Source organism: Rhinolophus hipposideros, assembly GCF_964194185.1.
Source record: "Rhinolophus hipposideros genome assembly, chromosome: 2".
In the NCBI taxonomy this organism is placed as follows: Eukaryota; Metazoa; Chordata; class Mammalia; order Chiroptera; family Rhinolophidae; genus Rhinolophus; species Rhinolophus hipposideros.
The window spans coordinates 105,343,365-105,364,878 of NC_138048.1; the positions used below are offsets into that span (position 1 = coordinate 105,343,365).

The 21,514-nt window shown below is 48.0% G+C and overlaps 1 protein-coding gene across 1 annotated transcript; it reads left to right on the forward strand.

Annotated features, from left to right (window-relative positions):
- Positions 1-3,226: 3,226 nt before the first annotated feature.
- On the forward strand, positions 3,227-21,288 carry ETS2 (ETS proto-oncogene 2, transcription factor). Its single transcript, XM_081025272.1, has 10 exons — positions 3,227-3,474; positions 7,571-7,642; positions 10,420-10,531; positions 11,676-11,795; positions 12,142-12,342; positions 13,861-13,944; positions 14,999-15,223; positions 16,068-16,331; positions 18,091-18,209; positions 19,097-21,288. The coding sequence occupies exons 2-10, from the start codon at positions 7,571-7,573 to the stop codon at positions 19,310-19,312; spliced, it is 1,413 nt and encodes a 470-aa protein (XP_080881398.1). The 5' UTR covers positions 3,227-3,474; the 3' UTR covers positions 19,313-21,288.
- Positions 21,289-21,514: the final 226 nt, after the last annotated feature.

The window sequence follows — 21,514 nt, forward strand, 5'->3', positions numbered from 1 at the left end:
AATAACTGCTCCTGCCAGACACCGCCAGGTAAGTCAGGGTGAACAGTCAGCCAAGGAACACAGGTGCAAATAGGCATAAATTAAATCATTTCTATCTCTAAGTGCTCACTTCTCCTCCTCGTCTCACCCCTCACCCCTGCCACCAGCATTTCCAAAGTCTCACACTTGTGTGTGATTTTAACAGTACTGTGCACTCCATTTTTCCTTCAAGGGCAGGGACTAAGCCTTATCCATCTTTACCTTCTTAGCAGGTGACACTGTTTGCCGAACGAATAGATAATACACCGCAGACCAAATGACGTCTGTTAGGTTACACTGCAAACCACCTCAAACTGTATGTTGACTATGGATTTGGATTTGAAGGAAAACACAGACGTGTTTCTAAGGAAACATTTTTGCTTTTTTTTTTTTTTTTTTTTTTTTAAAGGATGACTTGGTAAGCTAGCCATTTTTAATAATTACGTCTGGATTCTAAAGAACTTGTTATCTGCATTTACTCTCTAGACATTTGCATGCGTACCCCCTATAATGTCCCTTTTTCCCTTCTGTTCTATGGGCTTCTCTCTTTCTCAAGGGAAATGAAACTGCTGTTAATCTCAGTTAACATAGTACATCTGATCATTTGGTCTCGCGTGCCTTCCGACTGTTCATTTCCTTCTAACACCTCCAACTTTTAATCCTGAAGGACGAGGTTAGGTTTCATTTACTTACTAGGTTTCACGTACTACACAGCTCGGTATTCCTTGTGAAACAAGCCATAAGAGTCAATGAATAATCACAGGCTTCATCCAGGCTGGGTCTTAGTTCAGCTGAGTAACCAGGAAAGCTGACTAACAACAGGAGGGTAAACAAATGTTAGGAACCCTGATATTGCCCCAGAACTAGGGGAAGCCATTGTATTAAGACCAGGCAACCGCACCGGTATGGAGGGGAACTGGTCACAGCGTAGGACCAGAGCAAGGGCACTGCCTGGATAGCCCAAGCCTTCTCCCAAAGGGAAGCAGGGAGTGACAAGGGCCTGGGTGAGAGTCAAGGATCCAGGCGGGTGTGTGACCCTGGCTTCCCCGGAATCCTGCATCTCTTTCAGCTCTGCTATTTGTGCTTCTGACCAGGTCATTTTCAATGGGGTTTCACACATCACTGAGGGGAGAAGGATGATTTTTTTTCATATATATATATATATATTTTTCATATATATATATATATGAAAGGGTCTTTCATAAGATGCTCCCAGAGGGGAGCTTGGAAAAAGAAACTTAACAGCTATACCATTTCGAGCCTCTCTACTATGTCTCAACACTGATAAATTCTTAACATATCTGGTTCTATCTATGTTGACTGCTCATCACAGCCTGATGACATAGGTTCCGCAATCACCTTTTCTTCTATGGAGGAGAGAGTGGGCCCACAGTGTGAGTTAGAGCAGAAGAAAATTTGGTTGTCAAGAACAGACTGTCTTCAAACCACCATGCTCCTCCCTTTGACATCTTTCTGCTCAGATATGTTGGAAAAGGCCCGGTGAGAGCAAAATGCCCCTCCCCCCCACCCCTTACCCTGCCCCAGCCTGCACCAGCCTCTCAAGGAGGAATGATGTCTTCCAAAAGACCCATTGGACCTCAGTGACTCAGCCCCTAAGCACCTATGGGCGCAGGAGCACTGCTATGGACAAGGCAGTTCCACTTTGGGCAATGAACTTGACCTGATGGCTGTGGGCACCAAGTTTCTCATACACCATCAAGGACTACTTGAGCAGTTGGGGGTGGGGGAGGGGGGGCGAGGAACCACTCTATTATCCGGAACTGCAGCCCTGATGAGTCAGGATTTTCTGCTACAGTTAAAAAATAAAAAGTAGCATACTCTTCACGTCTCCATGGTAACGTACTACGGATCTGTATTACATTTATGAAATTCTTTCTTGACCTATCTGTGATTTCTGATCTGGGCCTGAATATGCACTGAGAAGCCATCAGAATGAAATAGGTCTCCTAGAAATAACCCCCTCCTACCTGGTTGTTTCAGCCATATAGACCCTGCCTCTGACCCATGCAGTGGTAATACCTGTAGGCCCTCAGGACCTGGAAGCATTAAGGTAGGGTAATATCTCAATTGTCCGGATAACTCCGGATTTAGGGTTGCCACGGAAACCTGGAACCCTGGCAACAGAAAAGTGAGGCTGGTCCTCTCCCTTCCCAGCACGGCGGTCTTCAGATGTATCAATTTTTAGTCCCATGGCCTTGCCTAAGCTGGGCCGTTTTATTTTATATTCAACTTCAGGAATCTAAATTTTCCTCAAAAAATATCGAGAATCTGACTTGAATATGAATAGGAAATGCACATATTTCTAGCCTCGGACTCAAGTATTTTTTCCTAAAAATGGACACTGGCAGTATGGGTGATGGTTTTGACCATGGCTGGAAGTCAGAAACTCGAGTTTCGATCCTGAGTTTCCCATCTGTATATTTTATGGCCTGGCAAGTTAGTTACCCTAAGGTTCAATTCCCTCGTATTTAAAATGGAAACAAGGACACCTTGGAGGGTTACCGCGAAGGTGTAGCCCAGAGAGCGGCTCAGGCTAAGGTTCGTTACTAGAGGCCCCGCTCAACTCTAGGGGGCGCCACTCACACGGAGCCTGTAGGAATGGGGCTTCCTGGAGCCGAGGGGACCCTGCCCCAGCAAAGAGCCTAGTTCGTACATTTATGATGTCATTTAGAGTCTTCATGATACAAGGATCAGAAATCAAAAGTCCACGTAGAGGTCCAAGCGCGGGGCCCCTTCTTAGCCGAGCCCTGCGGCCGCTGGGCGCCACCAGCACCATCACTCGGTTCCTGCCGAATTCCAGAGGCCGCTTTGGTGTGCAAGCCTCGGAACACGGGAGGAGACCAAGGAGAGACTTTCCGCCTGAGCTCCCCGGAACACACTCGCCCGGGGCGCCCCCCCGGGCCCGCCGCGGCCCTGGAACAGCGGGCTAGGGACAGCGCCGTGCGACAGCGGGTGCCCAGCAAGGTCCCGGGCAGGGAAAAGCGGGCTCCGCCCCAGCTCCCCTCCTCCTCCTCCTCCCCCACCGCTCCCCTCCCTCCAATCCTCCCTCCCCCGCTCCGCTCCCGTTCTCCTCCCCTCCCCGCTCTCTGCCCCTCCCCCCAGTCGCTCCTCCCCTCTCCTTTGCCCTCTCCCCTCCCTCCTCTCTCCTCTCCCCTCCCTCCTCCCTCCTCCCTCCTCCCGCAGATCCTGAAGAGCGCGCCGCGAAGGGGCCGGGCTGGTTACTTCCTCCAGCCGCGGTGCGGAGTGCGGTGTTCCCGCAGCCCCGAGCGCCCGGAGCCCCCTGCTCGCCCGCCCGGCCAGGACCCGGCCTCCCGGAGAGCCCCATCGGCGCCCCGGCCCCGCCGCGCTCGTCCCGCCCTCACCCGCGCGCCCCGAGGAGCCCGGGCCCGGAGCAGCTGCCGCCGACTGCACGCCGGCGGTGCCCCAAGCCACGCAGTAAGAGCGGGGTCTGGGGCGGGCGGTGATCCGCGCAGAGCGCCCCCCGGCTCCGGCTCCGGGTCCTCTCCCGGGGGCCCAGAGACCGGGCTGGGCACGTAGGTAGTGCCGAGGTCGGGGTCGCGGGTCCAGGCGGGTGGCGGCTGTTCCTAGGAGTCGGCGGTCCAGCCTCTGGTTTGCGTGCCGCTCCCGGCTCGCGTTCCGGGTGGCCAGGGGGCTGCGGGGGCTGCGGGGACGCGGAGCCCCGGGCAGGGCGCGGGGGCGGCCCGAGGGGGACGCGCAGAGCGGGCTGCGAACCTGGGCCGGGCCCGGGGGTCGCTGAGCGCCTCGGGGAGGGGGAGCGCAGGCTTGTTTTCCGCTTTTGTTTTTAAAAGGAATCGCGGGCCTGGCGCGGGCGGGGGGGGGCGGATCGCGATGGGGGGGGGGGACGGTCTCCTGCCAGTAGGCGCCCAGGCGGACCTGATTTCGAGAAGGGCTGGGGACACAGGAGAAGATTCCGAGAGGGCCCCGGCGCGCCCGGTGTGCGGGTGACTTACTGGAGTGAGCCGGGCCCAGGAGGGTCTGGGCGCCCGGCGCTTAAGACACCGGAGAGGCTGCGGCTCCTCGAAAACGCAGGACCCCGGGCCACCTGCTGGACTACGTCCAGGGCCCGGCCCGGTTGGCGGGCGAGGGAAGCGCCGGGAAGGTGCGCCGGGGCTGCCCGCGCGTCCCGCGGGGAGGGCGCCCCAGGACTCCTGCATCCAGGCCCCTTGGGCCCTTCCAGGCAAGCGTGAGGAACCTGCCGGAAAATGGGGACATGGGTTTACTGAACCGCCTTTATTTTCTCGTTCTTGAAGCATTTTGAATGGAGGACTATCAGCGTGTGTGCGTGTGTGGTGTTCGGGAGTTTTTTTTAAAACACAGGAAGACTTTTTATATTGGCCTGTATTCAATTTCGGGGTAGCCTAAAATAGTAGTGGACGTGCTACTTATTTACTTTATTTAGAAAGTAAAGAAGTGAGCAGCCCCCTTTGGAGATAAGGGTAATTTATTTTAATTCACTACTAAGAGATTATGTTTGTTCCGGACAATGCAAGCAAGCGCCTGTGCACGGTCTGCCTACCCACGCCAGCACCCATCACGCAGATAAATCTCCACGTTAGGTTTATTAAAATTCTGAGTAATATCATAGTAAATGTTAGCACCGGGCGTCCTGCACGGAAATATTCAAGCATTCATGGTTGGGATTAGTCATTCCTCTCGCTGAAGTGATAACTTTCAAAGGAAAAGGCAAACCAACATTCAAAAGTGCTTTTTGAGTTTTTTGTTTTCTGGGTTTTTTTTTTTTTTCCAAATTTACCTAAATACAAACCTGTGCGCTAATCTCACATAAGGGATCACTTGTTCCAATAAGGGTGCTGTTGTCAGCCAAGTTCTACTTATTTTGAAATGTAATCATACTCAGCCCTTACATTTCTGCCATTCTTCCTTCCTTTTTTTTTTTTTTTTTTGGTTCACAAGCAGCGATCCATAGGGCAACACCAAAAGCACCCAAATTTGAAATTGATTTATGTGGAGAAACTTGGCCTGTCTGCCACCTTAAGAAGCCATGTTGACTAAAATAAGTGAACAAATTTAATTAGTTCTGTGTCTGCCTGAAACCCTTGGTAGAGCACTTTGATTCTTCATGGTTTTTACAAAACAAATTAAAAGCTGGACAACAAAAGAATTCTATTCTGTAGCTAGTAATTACAGCTCTTTATGTGGGAGTGGAAGACTGCCTTTTCTCCCAGTATTTGTACACAAAAACCAGGCGAAGCTTTTCCATTGCCTTCCACATCCATTCTCTGTTCATCTCTGTGAAGCTGGGAAATGTAGAATAAAGTCACCAAGTATCTGCAGACCGGACATAGAAACAGAGCTGGCTCTGGATGGATAATGGGCAACACCCAAGAGGCCTTTTCATTTTAGTCTTCTATGTGAGGCTTGTGTATTTAATCAACAGGTTAACAGGGCTTCGTTCATTCAGATAAATGGCAGACTGTTCTGAATTAAGGAGCATTTCACATGGTAAAGAATAGCATACAGGAGCCTTGGCTAATCATATCTGTGCTATCTCTGCTCTAAGGATGTGGTGGGCGAAGGCCCCCACCCCGCCTTTCGGGTTTTCCTGGCACCTGGAGCTCCGTAGGATTAAGGTCATCCTCAACGGTGGTGTCTGCACTGTGTCCCTTAGAAGCCCCTCCAGTAGCTGTGTGATCCCCGGCAAGTTCCCAAAGGTTCTGGGCCTCTCCCGTTGCCTCACTGTGTCACTTCTACCTCTCAGGGACGTCATGAAGATTCCGTGAAGGGGGAAGTCTGGTCCCCCAGCTTAGGCTTGGCCCGTAGCCTGCAGGAGCCCATCAGTGCACCCACCATTAGTAGTGAATGTTGATTCTTGAGTGCATGGGGATGACCAGCTTCACCAAGCAGAGATTCAGAGCAAATGTGGCCACTTTTGAGCCAGGACGCCCCCCCCCCCCATAGCACTAATATTTATTTCCAGTGCTCTCCAGCCTCCACTGGCCACCATAATTACCTGCACTCTAAGGGTTTTAACAGCCCTCTCCAGAGCTTCTGGTGGGTGGTGTGTGTGTGTGTGTGTGTGTCCAGGCATTGGGAGGTCTAGTTTAGCTGTAATGTTGATCATAAAGAAAAAACAAGAAAACACAAGCTTTCATTAATTATAGGAAAATACGCTATTTGCCAATTCCAGTAAGTGCTATCAGTTGCATAATATGTCAATTATTCAAAGTTCTTGGTTGTAACAGGTAGGATCACCCAGTGGAGATCATGGGGGTGGGCAATTAGTGGGACCCCCTAAAGCTTCCTTATAGGCCTTCAGTTCCTTGCCTGGAAGAGGAGAGGGAGAGGAGGGATAAAGGTTACAATCAGCAGTGTTAACCCAGTTACTTGGAAATGAGTTTTTAGTTGCTATTTTTTTTGTCTGACACTCTGGTGGCATTATCTAGGTACCCTTCTCACTTATTCATATATAACTCACCCGGCCAAAAATTACATTTTAGGGCGCCAAATAAGTTCTCAGTCTATTGCAGCACCATCCAACTGCAAGCCACAAAGGTAACTATAAATTTTCTGATAGCCACATTAAATCCTTAAAATAGGTGAAACTAATTTCAGTATATTTGAATTCACTGGATATATTTTTTAATTATATAAACAAGCAGTGAATATAAAGCTATTGCCGAGATATTTAACTTTTTTTAACGAAATTTTTGAAATCATCGTGGGTGCATTTTCTATGCAGAGCAAGCCTCAGTCCGCCGCAGCCATGTGCCAAGCACTCCGTAGCCACACAGGGCTGGTGGCTCCCACATTGGTCAGCGCAGGTCTAGCATCAGCCCAGACGCTTTGAGTAAGGCAGATGTGCAATGGGAATTAGTTCTTCTTGAAGCAAGGCACGGCTGAGTGACACACAATGCCGCTGGAGGCTCTGGGACCATCCAGGAGGGCTTGATCTGTAACAGTGGTTCTCCCTTTGAGCTCCTTGCCAGGCGCAGGCGCACGGGCTTCCTCACAGCTTGGAGGAGGGGGCGCCTGTGGCTCCTCCCCGCATGCCTTCCTAGATCTGGAAACACCAGGAGCTTCCAGGGCAGGGGCGGGTCTCCCCTGAAGCTCCCAGGTCCAGCTGACTGCCCGGGGCAGGCGGGAGGTGGTCCGCTCGGGGCACCCCTCCAGGCCAGCACCCTGAGCTGAGCATGGAAGTGACCCTGAACCGCAGCTCCTCCTGCTCCTGTCATGCAGCGATACAGGTTGCCTTGGGAGACTCTGAGCAGCCAGCCAGAAAGTGACTTTATCTAAGAGGAAGTCAGTGGGGAATCAGCGTTTATTATTTAACTACTTCCATAGCATACCCTTGGAGGGAAAGGCCTTTGAAAGAAGAATTCCTGGCGTTCATTTCTGAGTAACTGTTACGCTGTAGAACGGGACAGATTCAGCCAGAATTAAGTGTCAGTGCAGCGCATGAAGGCTCCTTAAAAATGTAATGCTTGATTTGTTGCCTCTGATGCTTCCTTTACTTTCCTATTCCTCTTTTTCTTTCTTTTTTTTTTTTAAGATGAATGATTTTGGAATCAAGAACATGGACCAGGTGGCCCCTGTGTCTAACAGTTACCGAGGGACACTCAAGGTGAGTGAGCAAGTCTTAATAAAAGCTTTTTAAAGAAGTTTGGAGAGTTCAGTCTCTAGGAGGAAACACAATGGGCTGGGTCCCAAAAACCTGTTCTAGCCCCAGCTTTTAATTTACTAGCTGTGTGACTCTAGACTGTTTGCTTAATCTCTCTGGGCCTCAGTTTTCTAGTCTATAAAGTGGGTATCCTGATGCTCATCCTATTTGTCCTCCAAGACATGAAACCATTTAATTTGTAGAAGGTGAAGGCTTTGTAGTTTATTTCTGAGACTCCTACCAGGTGGAAAAAGCTTATGGTTCTCAGTGGAACAGAGCTGGAGAGGTTGATCCGTAGGAGTTTCTTTGGATGATGGGAAAGCTGTTTCAGAAGTGAAGTAGAATTGCCTGAAAGAAGCAGGCAGGCCCCACTGCAGCTGCTGCTTCCATCAGAGGGGGCAGAACCCACTGGGTTGTAGGCAGCCTGTTTCTGTAAACCCCCTCCCAAAAAAACAGATTACAGATGAAAGCTTTCCCTGCTGCATAACAAACAAATTTCACATAGCTTCTGTCTTCATTCCTCTTGGGAACATTCTTTAGCAGCACAAACTGATAATTTCCCATTTGCCTTCTCCACATGTGAGAGCGAGATAGGAGAGATTTGATTGTTTTTAGCTTTGTGTAGTAATCATATCTCAGAAGCAGTGATTTTGAGATTGGCTTCCTCCAAGCTCAGTGTTCTGTATAAATAGGTGTCTTGCTGGCATGGTATATTTTCCTCTGTAGATCACTGTTGGGTGGGGTCTAAAGACCCAAAATGGCCTCAGGCCTTTCTTGAGTATTTGTGATGATTATCCAAGTTCAGCCTAGTGCATTTTCTTGTTAGATCTGACCAGTTTTCAGCATGGCAGAAACTGTACAAGACATAGTACCAAGTTTGAAACCACACCCCTAAAAAGAAAAATTATGTAAATTAAAAGAATGTAATGATGTCCGTGCAATTTCTGGGTTTGGAGTAGAAACAGTCACTAACATGGATATGTTGAAATACACAGCATGAATTTGCATCATTGTCTTTTGACTTCCTGATTTTAAGAAAAGAATTTACGGTCAGCAAAGGAAAGGCATTTCTTAATCACCTGCGCAATGCTAGTGGAAATTTAAGAAGTCGATTGGATATTTCACACTAAATTAGTCCAAAATTATAAAGTAATCTGGATGAGTATTTGATACTTGCCTTACTGGTTTTTCCCTCGACGTCTTGGGACATCTTTCGGACATCATTGCTTTGGGTTTTGGGGGCTGGACTCCATCATTGAACATCATTGTCTTGAGTGTTTTGGGCCGAGCTCCAACTTCTGCCTCCCCTCTTACGTAATGCATCATTCATTGTTCTGCATTTCTAAAAAGAAAGCACACACTGATTTTATTTGTAAATGTATTACACATTTTTTTATTGATGACTCAACAAATGGGTCATCGTATTACACATAACATGGGATTTCCAGCTTATGTTGGAAAAATATAATCTTTCTTCACGTTTTTGCCCTCAACAAATTAGGCAATGATGAATCAGGACCTTAATTGTTCCTTATAAAACAACTTAGCTGTCTACTTACATTAAAGGCTATTTCTTTCATGGATGTTAGATGAGATTATCAGAAATAACAGTGTGAGGTTTTGTCTTTCTCTGTGTATCTCTCCTCTTCTTTCCCCTAAACTGTAGATAATAGGTGACTGGTGTCTGGGGGGGAGGGGCGTCTTTTTAATACACTTTACTTTTATAAAATTAAACCTTAAGGAATTTTCTCATGTATTTTACGTTTTTTTCTCCCGTTTTTCCGCCGCCCCCTCCCCACCCCCAACATCGCCGCGACTCCGTTGTTTCTCAGTCTAGTTGTATAGGACCCAGATCCCTGGCCCATGCTGATATTATGAGCCTTGTGCCCCACCCCCACCCCCGGGCTGAGGCAGTCGGTGGCCATTCGTGGGTCGGCCACTCAGCAGCTCACGGCAGCTGCTCACAGTGGCTGCCAGCCACTCACCGCTCATGGCAGCTCATGGCAGCCCAGCTCCAGGGAGAGCCATTGTTCACAATCTATAAAGGGCACAGTTCACTGGCCCATATGAGAATCCAACCTGCGACCTCTGCGCTCCAACCCCCTGAGTCACTGGGCCAGCCCTGTGTTTCACTATTTTCTGAACCATTGGAATTGATGAGGAAAAACGTTTCGTTTTAGTTAAAAGTGTTTCATTGTGAATGCTTCAAAATAAATACTTCCACAGATAATTTATTTCATTGTTTGATTTTCAGTTTTTATTCAGTCATTTGCCTTTTATTTTAAACTTGAAACGATCTTGCTGGGCATCATTTTTCTTATATACATAGCCCGACTACATTTTCTCTCCAATCCACTGAGCAGAAGGGCCAGGTGGTCTCTGAGGCCTTTCCCACCAATGTTCTACGACTCTAGTATTTTTAGATTTGTTTACTTAATTTAGTAAGTTAAATGGATGAGGCCGTTAAGAATAAATTCCCAGTCGATCTGACTAAATGACCCAGAGTGAAATAGAATCCTTTTGGTCACTCAGGCCCATCCCGGAAGTCTCTTTGGAGTACTGCTGGTTGTTCCAGGTGTGGCTTTACAATGGCCAGTTTAATCAGGACATATTGGTGGATGGGTGAGATTACCCACAGGCTCCTTTGAAAACGGGTAATTAAATAAGCATAAATACTCCATTTGCATTTTCTTCTCTGCCCTGTGTTTTGCAGTGGCCATTGTTTTGTTTTTGTTTTGCAGCGCCAGCCAGCTTTTGACACCTTTGATGGGTCCCTGTTTGCTGTTTTGCCCTCCCTGAATGAAGACCAAGCACTCCAGGAGGTGCCTACAGGCCTGGATTCTGTGTCTCACGGTAACCTTGACACATTTTGCCTGATTGCCCTAAGTAGTGCAGTAAATAAAGAGAAGTCAGTTCCTAAGTGATGAGTGTTAGTGTCTTGAGTCTTTGGCGGGTAAGTCAGATGGAGGCTCTGGGCCTGGGACAAGACAGCTTTCCTTTTTGATGAGAGCCGTGAGTGTGGTATCTCCCCTGCCACTGCCAGACACACCCCAGGGAGAGCAAATGTCCTGCTATTGGCAAACTGCAGGGGACCCTGAGATTTCCATTAAGGTGTTGTTTTCAACCCCAAAGTTCCCAGGTTCACCCAGCAAAGCAAACCAATGCACAATAAAATGCACCCCAACTTTTCATCCTGGATTCCCACTTAGATCATCCCCCTTGGTGTTTTGGGGCAACATACAATTCTTGCTAACGCATACCCATCTGTATTTCCTTCTGTAGTTCTTAATATCACTGTTTACTCTTTATAAAGGACAAGCACGTCAGACAATGCCTCTGCAATTACTGTGATACTTATTAGTTGGAAACATTCCAAAGATTACTTTGTCATATGAAGTAGGTGCTGGAAAATACAGCCCAGAAAATTAATTAATACACATGTGCTTGCGTAAGCGTGCCATCATGTGACCGTCACTTATCATTCTTGAAATTGCTGAGGGAATCCAGAGAAGATTGTTTCTCAATAAAAATTGAAGAGGCTGTGCCAACTTTACAGTGCTGGGGGCTGTGTGTTCATACTATTCTCCCAGTCTCTTTGCTGCTTAGTTTAATGAAATTAACTTCCAGATTATATATTTACAATCCCTTAAGCCTTTTGGCCAAAAACCATGTCATTTCTCTCATTGTCTAAAATTTTAAAATAGACTTAAATAGACATTTTACCTAGGCATAACTGCTTTATGAAGTTGTGCATCGTAAAATAAAACTGAGGTTTTACTTTAGAATTTTTTAACAAGTGAAGTTATGAGACGTATAGTTTTTTTTTTTTCAATTTCAGTTGAAAAACATTTTTGTACATGTTTATATATTTTTAAGGAATTCCGCAAAGATTTGAGATCCACATTGTTCTTTCCTACAAACTAAGATTTCTCCCCTAAATTCTCCGTCTGATGTTGCCAGCTTGAAAGCCTCACGTGCCCCTGGGGTTTCTTTTTAGACACGACCAACTGTGAGTTGCCTCTGTTAACTCCATGCAGTAAGGCCGTGATGAGTCAAGCCTTGAAAGCCACCTTCAGCGGCTTCAGCAAGGAGCAACGGCGTCTGGGCATTCCCAAGAGTAAGTTTGCTTCCGAGTTTTCTGAGTCTGCACTGGACTAGACCAGTGAATTTGACTGCCATTCCCTGAGATGGGTTATTTCTTTAAGCTTTTGCTTAAGGCGTCTTGCAGAGAGTGGCAGAGACGTGGGTAACCTGAGCCGCTTTTTATGCCTGTCCCATCCACTGAACACTTAATCCAGCATTGTTGTCAGGGTGTTGGAATTTACCTGGGGGTCTGGCTCATTTCGTTGGTCTTTGGTGCATGTGTGGACTTGATGGGTAAATAAGGAGTGACTCTGGTCTCACTGCCTCCTTCTATGTTTCTCCCCTCGTGTGTTTCATCTTTCGTCATTTCTCCCCCATAGACCCGTGGCTGTGGACAGAGCAGCAGGTATGCCAGTGGCTTCTCTGGGCTACCAATGAGTTCAGTCTGGTGAACGTCAATCTCCAGAGGTTTGGCATGGACGGCCAGGTGTTGTGCAACCTGGGCAAGGAGCGTTTTCTGGAGCTGGCACCTGACTTCGTGGGCGACATTCTCTGGGAGCATCTGGAGCAGATGATCAAAGGTACCTACCAGCCGTGGGAGGGGGGAGGGAGGAGGTGCGGGGAGAGCAGCACTCTCCAACCATAGGGTCAGAGTTTAAATGATGTAAATTGTCTGAAAACGCCCTGGAGTGAGTCAAATAGTGATGGTGATGATAGATTTGAATCCACTTTGAATCTACTTAAGTACGTGTGTTGCACTGAGTGCCGCCACAAGGCAGCCACCTTACTCACTAACCTGTTCACCGTTGCTGGACGGCATTCGTCAGGGGAGTATGTTGGCTCAGACATTGGGGCCAGCAAGAATCCCCCAGCTGTGTGACTCACCTTACAGAACCAAAAGAAACGAGTCAGCCTCAAGGAAGGGGAGTTCTGCTCAGATTAACTCTGGGGGCTTCACCGTCAATTTTCGTTCAGTCCGGATGGAGTCTAACAAATAATTTTTTTTCTTTGGTTTGGTTTTATGTTTTTAAACAAAGTAGAAGTAATTGCCATCTGTTTACACACTGATACACAAAAACTGGCCCTGAGAGAAGAACTCTCATTGTGTAGCAAGAAAGACTTGATTCAGACCTTAAAAGAGTATGGAGACCGTTGTTAAAAGTATATGGAATTTAAAAAAAAAGACAAAAATCATAGTGAGGGATCACTTAAGTTAAAAATTTAAGAAGATCAGCTCATTTGGGACTTCAGGGAAGAATTCCTCATTTCAGAGAACACTGAGTTTCAAAAGTCGATTACAGCTGCAGAATTTTTAAAAGACCTTAGGTTCCAACCACCAGCTCCTTTCAGTTATGGCTCCTGAAGGCTAAGGAAACCCATTTTTAAAGACCTCACGTTTTCCCTCAACTTGGACAAGTCTGATGTGACAAGTTTCTGGCGAGGGTCTGTTTGTTGGCAAGACAGGCCTGTGTTGCTATGACTTGGCTGCAAGTCCCTGTGGGTCCGGATTTGTGGGTGTCCGAGGGGTTACGTGTGTTTGTAGGAAGTGGGCATACACACAGCCACCAATCTTTCCCCTTTCAAAGTTCCTGGACACATGTGTCCCTGTTACAGACTCCCAGCACCGTGGCTCTCTCTTTGTGTAACAGTCACCGCACCCTGGGGACACTTTCAGGGCTTGCAGCGGTGGCCATAAGCCTCACAGGAACTGAGCCCACATCCCTCACCTACTCTAGTTCCAGCCCTAGCCATTTCCAGGTGGTACTTCACAAATATTTAACTATCTTTTGACTACACGGATGAGTTAAATATACCATCTAGATCTTTCAAATTGTGCAATAGAAAATTAAATTTTCGAATGCCTACGACGGAGTTCATGTTGGAAAATTTATTCTAGTTATGAGAAAAACGCGTTGCTGTCTCTAGTTTTTTTAAAAGACATAATGACTTAGAAGACCGTCAGATTGAATGAGAACCACTACGTGTGTCTACGGTAATTGTTCTGAAAGAACCATAGAACCGTCATTCAGAAAGTAACTTTTTCATGTGCAGTTTTGACCTCCATTTGCAACCTTATTTCTCCTGTATCTTTCTTTCAGAAAACCAAGAAAAGACAGAAGATCAGTACGAAGAAAATTGCCACCTCAACGCAGTTCCTCATTGGATTAATAGCAATTCATTAGGTTAGTCCAATGGATTCTGCCCTTAAGGTCTTCATTTTAAGTCATCCTGTTAACTCATGGAAGGTCCAAAGGTGCAGTCTACATGTGCACTGTCCCATTTGGTGGCCGTACGTGGCTAGTGAGCTACTGGGCCCTTGGAATGTGGCTAGTCCACAATCGAGATATGTGGTCAGAATATAATGCACATGGGATCTGGAAGTCTTAGTATGACACAAAGAATGTAAAATATCTGCTTCCTAATTTTATAAATGTTGATTACCTATTGAAATGATAATTGGTATGTTAGGTCAAGTAAACATTTTAAATTAATTCCCCTAGCTTCTTTTTTAATGCTACTTAAAATTAACATTGTGTAAAAATTTAACTAGAATTTTTAGACTAGTAGAAAATTTGATGTTGCATAAATAGTTTGCGTATTTTTGCATTAGCCAGCGCTAGCCTGGGCCATCCAGAGAGCAAGGGGCAGGATGGAGTGAGCTGGTTGCTATGGTCATGTCTAGTATGACAACTGAGAGGTGGCTGGCACAGGAAGTGTGTGTGGAAAGCAATGCTAAATTTGCTCGGAACTTTGGAGTTTAAAAAGGTGCCATGGAATTTGGGTCCTTCCTTCTGGCTGAGGACACTGGTGAGTGTAGGTTACAGGTGGACCCTCCCAGCCAGAGCGGGGAGATTCTCCTTACGAGTCACACACTGCGGGGCGAATCACTTCGTCCGTCTGAGTCTTGTGTCCTTGGAAGCCTAAAGCCAGTGATCCCTGTCATCCTGAGAGTTGTGAAAACGCTTGATACACTAGAGCCGTCGAAATACCAGCATTGAGGCATCGCTCCCAGGGTCCAGAGGCAGCAGGCATTTTGTAAAAGGGCCAGTAAGGCTGGGAAGATACATGGTGTGAGAAGAAGAGGACTTAGTGGAAAGCCTGCCCCTCAAAGCCCGCATTCCCACCGATGCTTTGTGAAGGCTGGAGCATGCAGAACGGCTCAAGTTCGAGTTGGTTGAGGCAGAGAGGGTCCTGAGTGGTGCCTAACAGCTGTGCTGACGGGTCGCTCTGTTCCAGGTTTCGGAGTAGAGCAGGCACCATATGGAATGCAGACGCAGAATTACCCCAAAGGTGGCCTCCTGGACAGCATGTGTCCGTCCGCAGCAGCGCCCAGTGCCCTCAGATCTGAGCAGGAGTTTCCGATGTTCCCCAAGTCTCGGATGGACACTGTCAGTGTCAGCTACTGCTCCCTGAGCCAGGACTTCACAGGCAGCAACCTGAGTCTGCTCACCAACGGTTCCGGTAAGGAGACGTTTCCAGGCAGTCCTTTCAGTAAGGCTTTGGTTTGACTCGCGAGCCACCGTCAGACACTGTCATGAGCTGCTTAATCAACTGGAGCAGGTCAGGGGCTTGTCCAAATGCGAAGTGACTTTAGGTCACAATCACAGACGACTGAGTTGCTTTCTAAGGGTGCTCCTGATACGTTTTGGGCCGGGGTCCGAGGGTATTGAGTAAACGAGAGACTGCTCTTAGGGCTCGATTCCTCCACCCAGTGGGGAGACAGTGGAGGAATGCGACAGGTTTCTTTTCATGGACATGTAGATACACAGTACACAAATCTCAGGATATACAATTGGCTGAACGCTTACATATATACACCTGTATAACAGCCACCCAGAGGGAGATAGAGATAGGTTTCCAGTACCCCAAAAGTCTCCCTCACCCCACTTCCAGCCCCAGAGGGAGGGAACCAGCATCTTGACTTTCATTATCATGGTCGTTCCTGCTCTTGAACTTGATGTAAGTAGAAGCATACCGTAGGTTCCCTCTCTCGTGTTTGTCTTTTGCTCAGCGTTAGGTCTGAGGTCCATCCGTGGTGCTGGGTGTTCTGTATTGTTCTCCGTTCTGGGAGGCTTCACCTGACTTCCTCGTCCCACTGTTGGTGGGAGGTGTGGTTGTCCAGTAGAGTCCTATAGAATAAACCCCTCAGTGTAAGGGCGTTGTGAGGGTCTGCACGGTTCTGCATCAGCAGGGAACACGGTTGAATGGGTGGTTCGCCATGACGCTGCCATCATTTATTGGCGGTCGGGTTGCACATGTCATTGTCCTGGAGAGGTCAACGCTTGTGCCTGGGTGTCATTGCCAGGGAAGCCCGGAGACTGTGACGCCCCCGAGAGCGGCGCAGACAGCTTCGAGAGCTCAGACTCGCTGCTCCAGTCCTGGAACAGCCAGTCGTCACTGCTGGACGTGCAGCGGGTGCCTTCCTTCGAGAGCTTCGAGGATGACTGCAGCCAGTCTCTGTGCCTCAGTAAGCCGACCATGTCTTTCAAGGATTACATCCAAGAGAGGAGCGACCCGGTGGAGCAAGGCAAACCAGTTATACCTGCGGCCGTGCTGGCCGGCTTCACAGGTGAGTGTGCGTGCCCGGGTCTCCTGTCACCTTCCCTGTGCCCTGCCCAGCTCCAGCCATGTTTGTCAAGGGTGTTTCTGGTCTGAGCACATTGTATGTACACCCCACATTTGATACATGGAGTGTAATCCTGAATCCAGACGTGCTGTCTCCCTGAATTTTAAAAAGGCCAACTTTGCAGAGATGTTCATACATCGCTCCGTGGTGTTTGTGAAAATCCACTGGCCGCTGCCTCACCTGGGATGTGCTCAGCCATTCCGGACAGGAGGAGGGGTAGGGGACAGGGGACAGGGAACCTTTAGCTCGCTGACTCACCCATGCAAAGAATGTAGGCTGGCTCGGGGAGGTGCAGCAAGCCAGCCTCAAATAACACAGAACTGTTTACCTTTTCTTGCTTCTAAAACCCATCGTATTTTTAAGGTTTGGGCAAGAGCTATTCTAGGCAGGGGACAAATATTAAAGCTGTTTTTAGAATTAGCTATTTCCAGCACGTTAGTGAAAATACTGAATTTTTGTTTTTGTTTTTTTAATTGCTTCATGTGTCCTTAAATGAGCTTTTTTTTTTTTTTTTTTTTTTTTCATGTTTTGACCATATGGAGCCACTGGGGATTTAAAAAAGGCCTACTTACAAAATCTGATGGGTTAAAATAAGGATATGTAGGCATCCATTTTTTTCTGTCACTTAAAACAAGTGACTATGGAAATGTATTAAAATACACGTGGAGTGTGTGAGAACTGATGTAGCTTTCTTACACAGGGGTCAGGGCCTGGTCAGAAAATAAACAGCCCTGGTGTTGGTGTTCTTCACTGTCATGTTAGTGACCCCTTGCTGCCTGACAGCTCTGTGGTTGACCAGGCCTAGGGTGGGCCCTAGGACAGCCCAGTGCAGGTGGTGCTGTCAACCCATTGTACAGATGGGGAAATTGGCTCCGAGTGACACAGCTCTCTTCAGTTATACAGGCAGCAACCCCATTCCGTCTGGCTCCAGAAATTTTGTCCCCATGGTTCATAGCAAAGCCTATTGATGACAGCCTTGGTGTCTTGGAGAACCACTCTGATGGGCGTGTGACCCAGGAGAGGACACCTGGCCTCTGAACCCCATCTTACCCCTCGTCCTTAGATGGCGCTCCCATGATGCTGCTTCACAAGGGGATGGTTCAAAGTACCAATCCTTTAGAAAAGGCATGTGAAGAGCAGTTTGCAAAGCATATGTGTCGCCAGAGAGGCAGTGAGGCGATGGGGACCTCGCCAAATGCCCAGATGGCTGTGGAGGAAACCGCATATTGGATTAAGCAGTTTACCCACCGTCGTTAGGCAGGAAAGCTACAGCACACATTCCCACTAATGACAGGCCTAGGTCCGTGGCGAAATGCGCCTCCAAGCACCCCCATCCTGTACCACCGGCTGTTCGTAGAAACAGACCCTGAAAGTTACTATATAAGGAGCAATTACCTAGGATGACAGGTTCTGATGCCAAGACTTGGTTGGTCCCGCATTGTTTTCCCCAGAAAGACCAAATCCAGCAGCCCAGGGCCTTGTGACTCCTTTTCTAGGAGTAGGGAGCCTGCAGGAAGGCCTCTGTCTGGTGTCTGGCCTGAACTCATTAGCATTCAGGGCTGTCACCAGTACCTGGAATGGCGCCTTCACCTTGGCACCCAGAGTTGGGTCTCACATTTCTCCACCTGTTTGTTTTATTAGGATGACTAAACCCTTGCCACATTTGAAATCTGTAAAAACATATAATGCTCCCTCTCCCCAGGAAGTGGACCTATCCAGCTGTGGCAGTTTCTCCTGGAATTGCTCTCTGACAAATCCTGCCAGCCGTTCATCAGCTGGACGGGGGACGGATGGGAGTTTAAGCTTGCTGACCCCGATGAGGTATGGCCGGGGCCTGTGGGCTCGAAACTCTGCTTACATCGCTTTGGATTCACACATGCAGTTCTCTGGGCACAGGAAAGGGTTCCCAGTACAAAGGAGGGACACTTGAAGTGCCAGCCTGGCTTCGCTGATAGGTTTACAGAATCCCTGGGCACTGGCTGAGTTCACTGTCTTGCTCTGTCATCGCATAAAAAGGTGCAGGCGGTAAACTGAGGCTCTCACCTGACTGTGTGAAAATGCCTTGGAAAGTCCGCCGTCTTCCGTTGGGGGGAATGAGCCTCAGGACCCCCACGCCGGCACTCCAGCTGGGCTTCCGTGCTCCTCAGCTGAGCTCGCGGAGCTGCCCCAGCCCTGTCTGGAGAGAAAGCCAGGGGCAGATTCAGTACCTGCTCCTCCGGGACAGCATTAGAGAAGCCCTAGGTCTCTGCACCGGTAGAGTGCAGTCTGTCACCTCCCCGATCCCTTGGGAAGCAGAAGAATTGAGCCGTGCGTGCGTAATGTCACGTGGCTCAGAACCCCACTCAGCAGTTGCTGATGGTGGTGGTTGGAATGAGAACCTGGAGGTGAGAGGGCACAGCCTTTCCCTTGTCTCAGGACTCCCGATTCTGAACCCGGGCTCCCACGAGGTTTTACTGAGCGAGTGGCCTCGAGAGGCCTGTACCGGACAGTGCTGTGGGTGGGGGGCCTGCACCTCCCTCCGTCCTCAGAACCAGCCGAGGGACACAGCCTGGCACGTGTCCTAAAACAGAGGGCACCTCTGGTGTCCTTTTGTAGTGGGCAACTTGTCCTGGGTGAGCGTGTGTCAGTGTCATAATCGGGGGAAAGTCATTCCCTTTCTTTTCGTTGGCACATAGAATGGCACTCTTTCCTGCTCGTGTCCCCCGCAGGTGGCCCGCCGGTGGGGAAAGAGGAAAAACAAGCCCAAGATGAACTATGAGAAACTGAGCCGTGGTCTGCGCTATTACTACGACAAGAACATCATCCACAAGACGGCAGGGAAGCGCTACGTGTACCGCTTCGTGTGCGACCTGCAGAACTTGCTGGGGTTCACGCCCGAGGAACTGCACGCCATCCTGGGCGTCCAGCCGGACACGGAGGACTGAGGCCTGGGGACTGCAAGCGGGGCCATCCTGACTGACTGCTCCCAGGACCGTCGCCAAGAAGCAGTGGCCTTATTTCATCCAAAAGTGCGGTTCTTCACCCAGAGCAGCACGGCTTCTTGCTTCGAAAGCCTGTGGACAGGAAAACGCTATTTATAATGCAATTACATTAAAGTGGCCGAGAGGGCAGCGCCGGGAAGCCACCCTGCCTCCGAACAGGCTGTGTGATAGGATCGGTCAGGCTGTTGGACGTTCTCCAAGGAGTGAGCATGTCGTGGACACACACAATTTTTGGTTTCTTTTGCCTTTTGCAACCAGGAATGACAAATGCAAAAGCGGTCTCTTTGTCTCAGAGGATAGGAGGAGGCAAGGAAATACTCATGCCACTTCAGAGGTTGGTTTGTATATATGACTGTAATCTTATAATTGTTATCGAAATCCTGTAACAGTTCTATTTAACAGAAATTGTATATTGTAATTTAAAATAATTATATAACTGTATGTGAAATAAGAATGCAGACATGCAATGTTTATTCCATTTTTCAAGAGTACATATGGCATTTTGCAAACATTGGATCTGCCGAGGGCAGACTAAGAGAAGTTGTAAAATGTGCATTATTTACATTTACTATGCCTACAAGAGTAAGGTCTGAGAGGGCTAATCCCTGTTTTTTTGTTTTGTTTTGTTTTGCCTGGGTTATTATCTGGCAAGGACTTTATACATTGGGAATTTTTATAAGAAATGTAATGTTATTATTCAGGGGTACATCTGGCCCCTGCTTTCTCCTTTAATTGTACTGTAAAAGCTATAAAGCAGTATTTTTCTTGACAGATGGCATATGTTTTCCATTTCTATGCATGCCTTTAAATCAGTTGATACACAAAACCTATTTTATTTCTTAGTCCAACCGTGTTTCCCCCACAACTACCCTCCCTGACCAGCCATTTCCACCCCATACCCCACTTCCAAGCCCCACGTTATTCTGTGTGATTAAGATAAGAAGACTATTTTTGGAAATATGCAACTCCTTTTCAGAGATCGGGGGATTTACATAGCAGCTATTTTTACTGTGAAAGTAATTCACTGGAGAAAGATGTAATTTGTAAGAAAGCTTTATTTTTACCTCAGCTCCATGTAAAGGTAAAGAGCTGACGGTTCGGGGGGAGGGAGAACCTTTATTACACTTCTTGGGTATGAATGAATGATTTCTTCCGTCCTTGTTGACTGCCGCATTGGCGTGTGGATACCAAGCTGCTCCTTTCTGCTCAGCCTCCACAGCGAGGCAGTTGTGTTTTGTTTTGTTTTGTTCTTATTTTCTTGGTTGCAGAATGCCCAGAGGCCAAGAGGGTAAACAAGATGGGAAAGGATTCTTTGGGAAAGTTCTCATGAGAAAAGGTTCTGATCGTGCGTGGTGGAGACTTTGTAGTTGCTTCTAAGGAGCGTCTGGGTCATCCGTATCCCTGGCCTCTACGTGATCCAGTCCAGTTGGTTTCAGAGTCAGACAGGCCTCAGAAGTGGTGAGAGAGGACACTTGGACTGGTGTCTGACAGCTCTAAAGAATCGCCCGTGTGAGGAAACCACGTGATTGGGTGGAGGGGCAAGCTGGGAAGAGCAAAGCCGTCTCAAGACCCACACAAGGCAATTTCCAGTATCTTTAAACACAGGATGTTTCTCTGGCAGGACCTGTTTATTGCTCGGACATCTGTTTATAACATCAACAGATACGTGACTGGGAACGTCTTGCTGCCAAAACAAATCTTAGCCATCGGCTCATTTTCAATGGGGTTGAACCACACGAAATCACCAATATTTGTTCTCTTTTATCTACAAAGTTGGCAGTTTCATACGTTCCGACTTAATGGTGACAGGAACTGAAGTCCATTGTAAACCTTTGGCATGGTGATGAACAGAACTGAAGTATAAAAATTTTGTAATTTGGCTGTTTCTTTCTCAAATAATAAAGTATTTTGTTTATATAAACTCCTCCTTGTGAGTCCTTCTTCGTCCCCTCCCCAACACGGAGGAGGCAGAGCGAGGATTTTGCGCTCAGAGCTGTTGCCCACTCAGCAGCTTTCAGTCCCAGAAGTCACATCTTTGTTTAATTGATTTTACACACGGGCCACCTAGTAACTCATGACCAAGCTGGAACCAGCTGGGAGCCCCTTCCTGAAGGAATTCCCAAAAAGTGTTCCTTAAAACAAAAA

What these genes read in the sequence shown, in the direction of transcription:
- ETS2 (XM_081025272.1), top strand. Translation starts at nt 7,571, where the DNA reads ATGAATGATTTTGGAATCAAGAACATGGACCAGGTGGCCCCTGTGTCT. An exon ending in GTTACCGAGGGACACTCAAG is followed by an intron (nt 7,643 to 10,419) that starts GTGAGTGAGCAA and finishes TTTGTTTTGCAG; the next exon opens with CGCCAGCCAGCTTTTGACAC. An exon ending in GCGTCTGGGCATTCCCAAGA is followed by an intron (nt 11,796 to 12,141) that starts GTAAGTTTGCTT and finishes TCTCCCCCATAG; the next exon opens with ACCCGTGGCTGTGGACAGAG.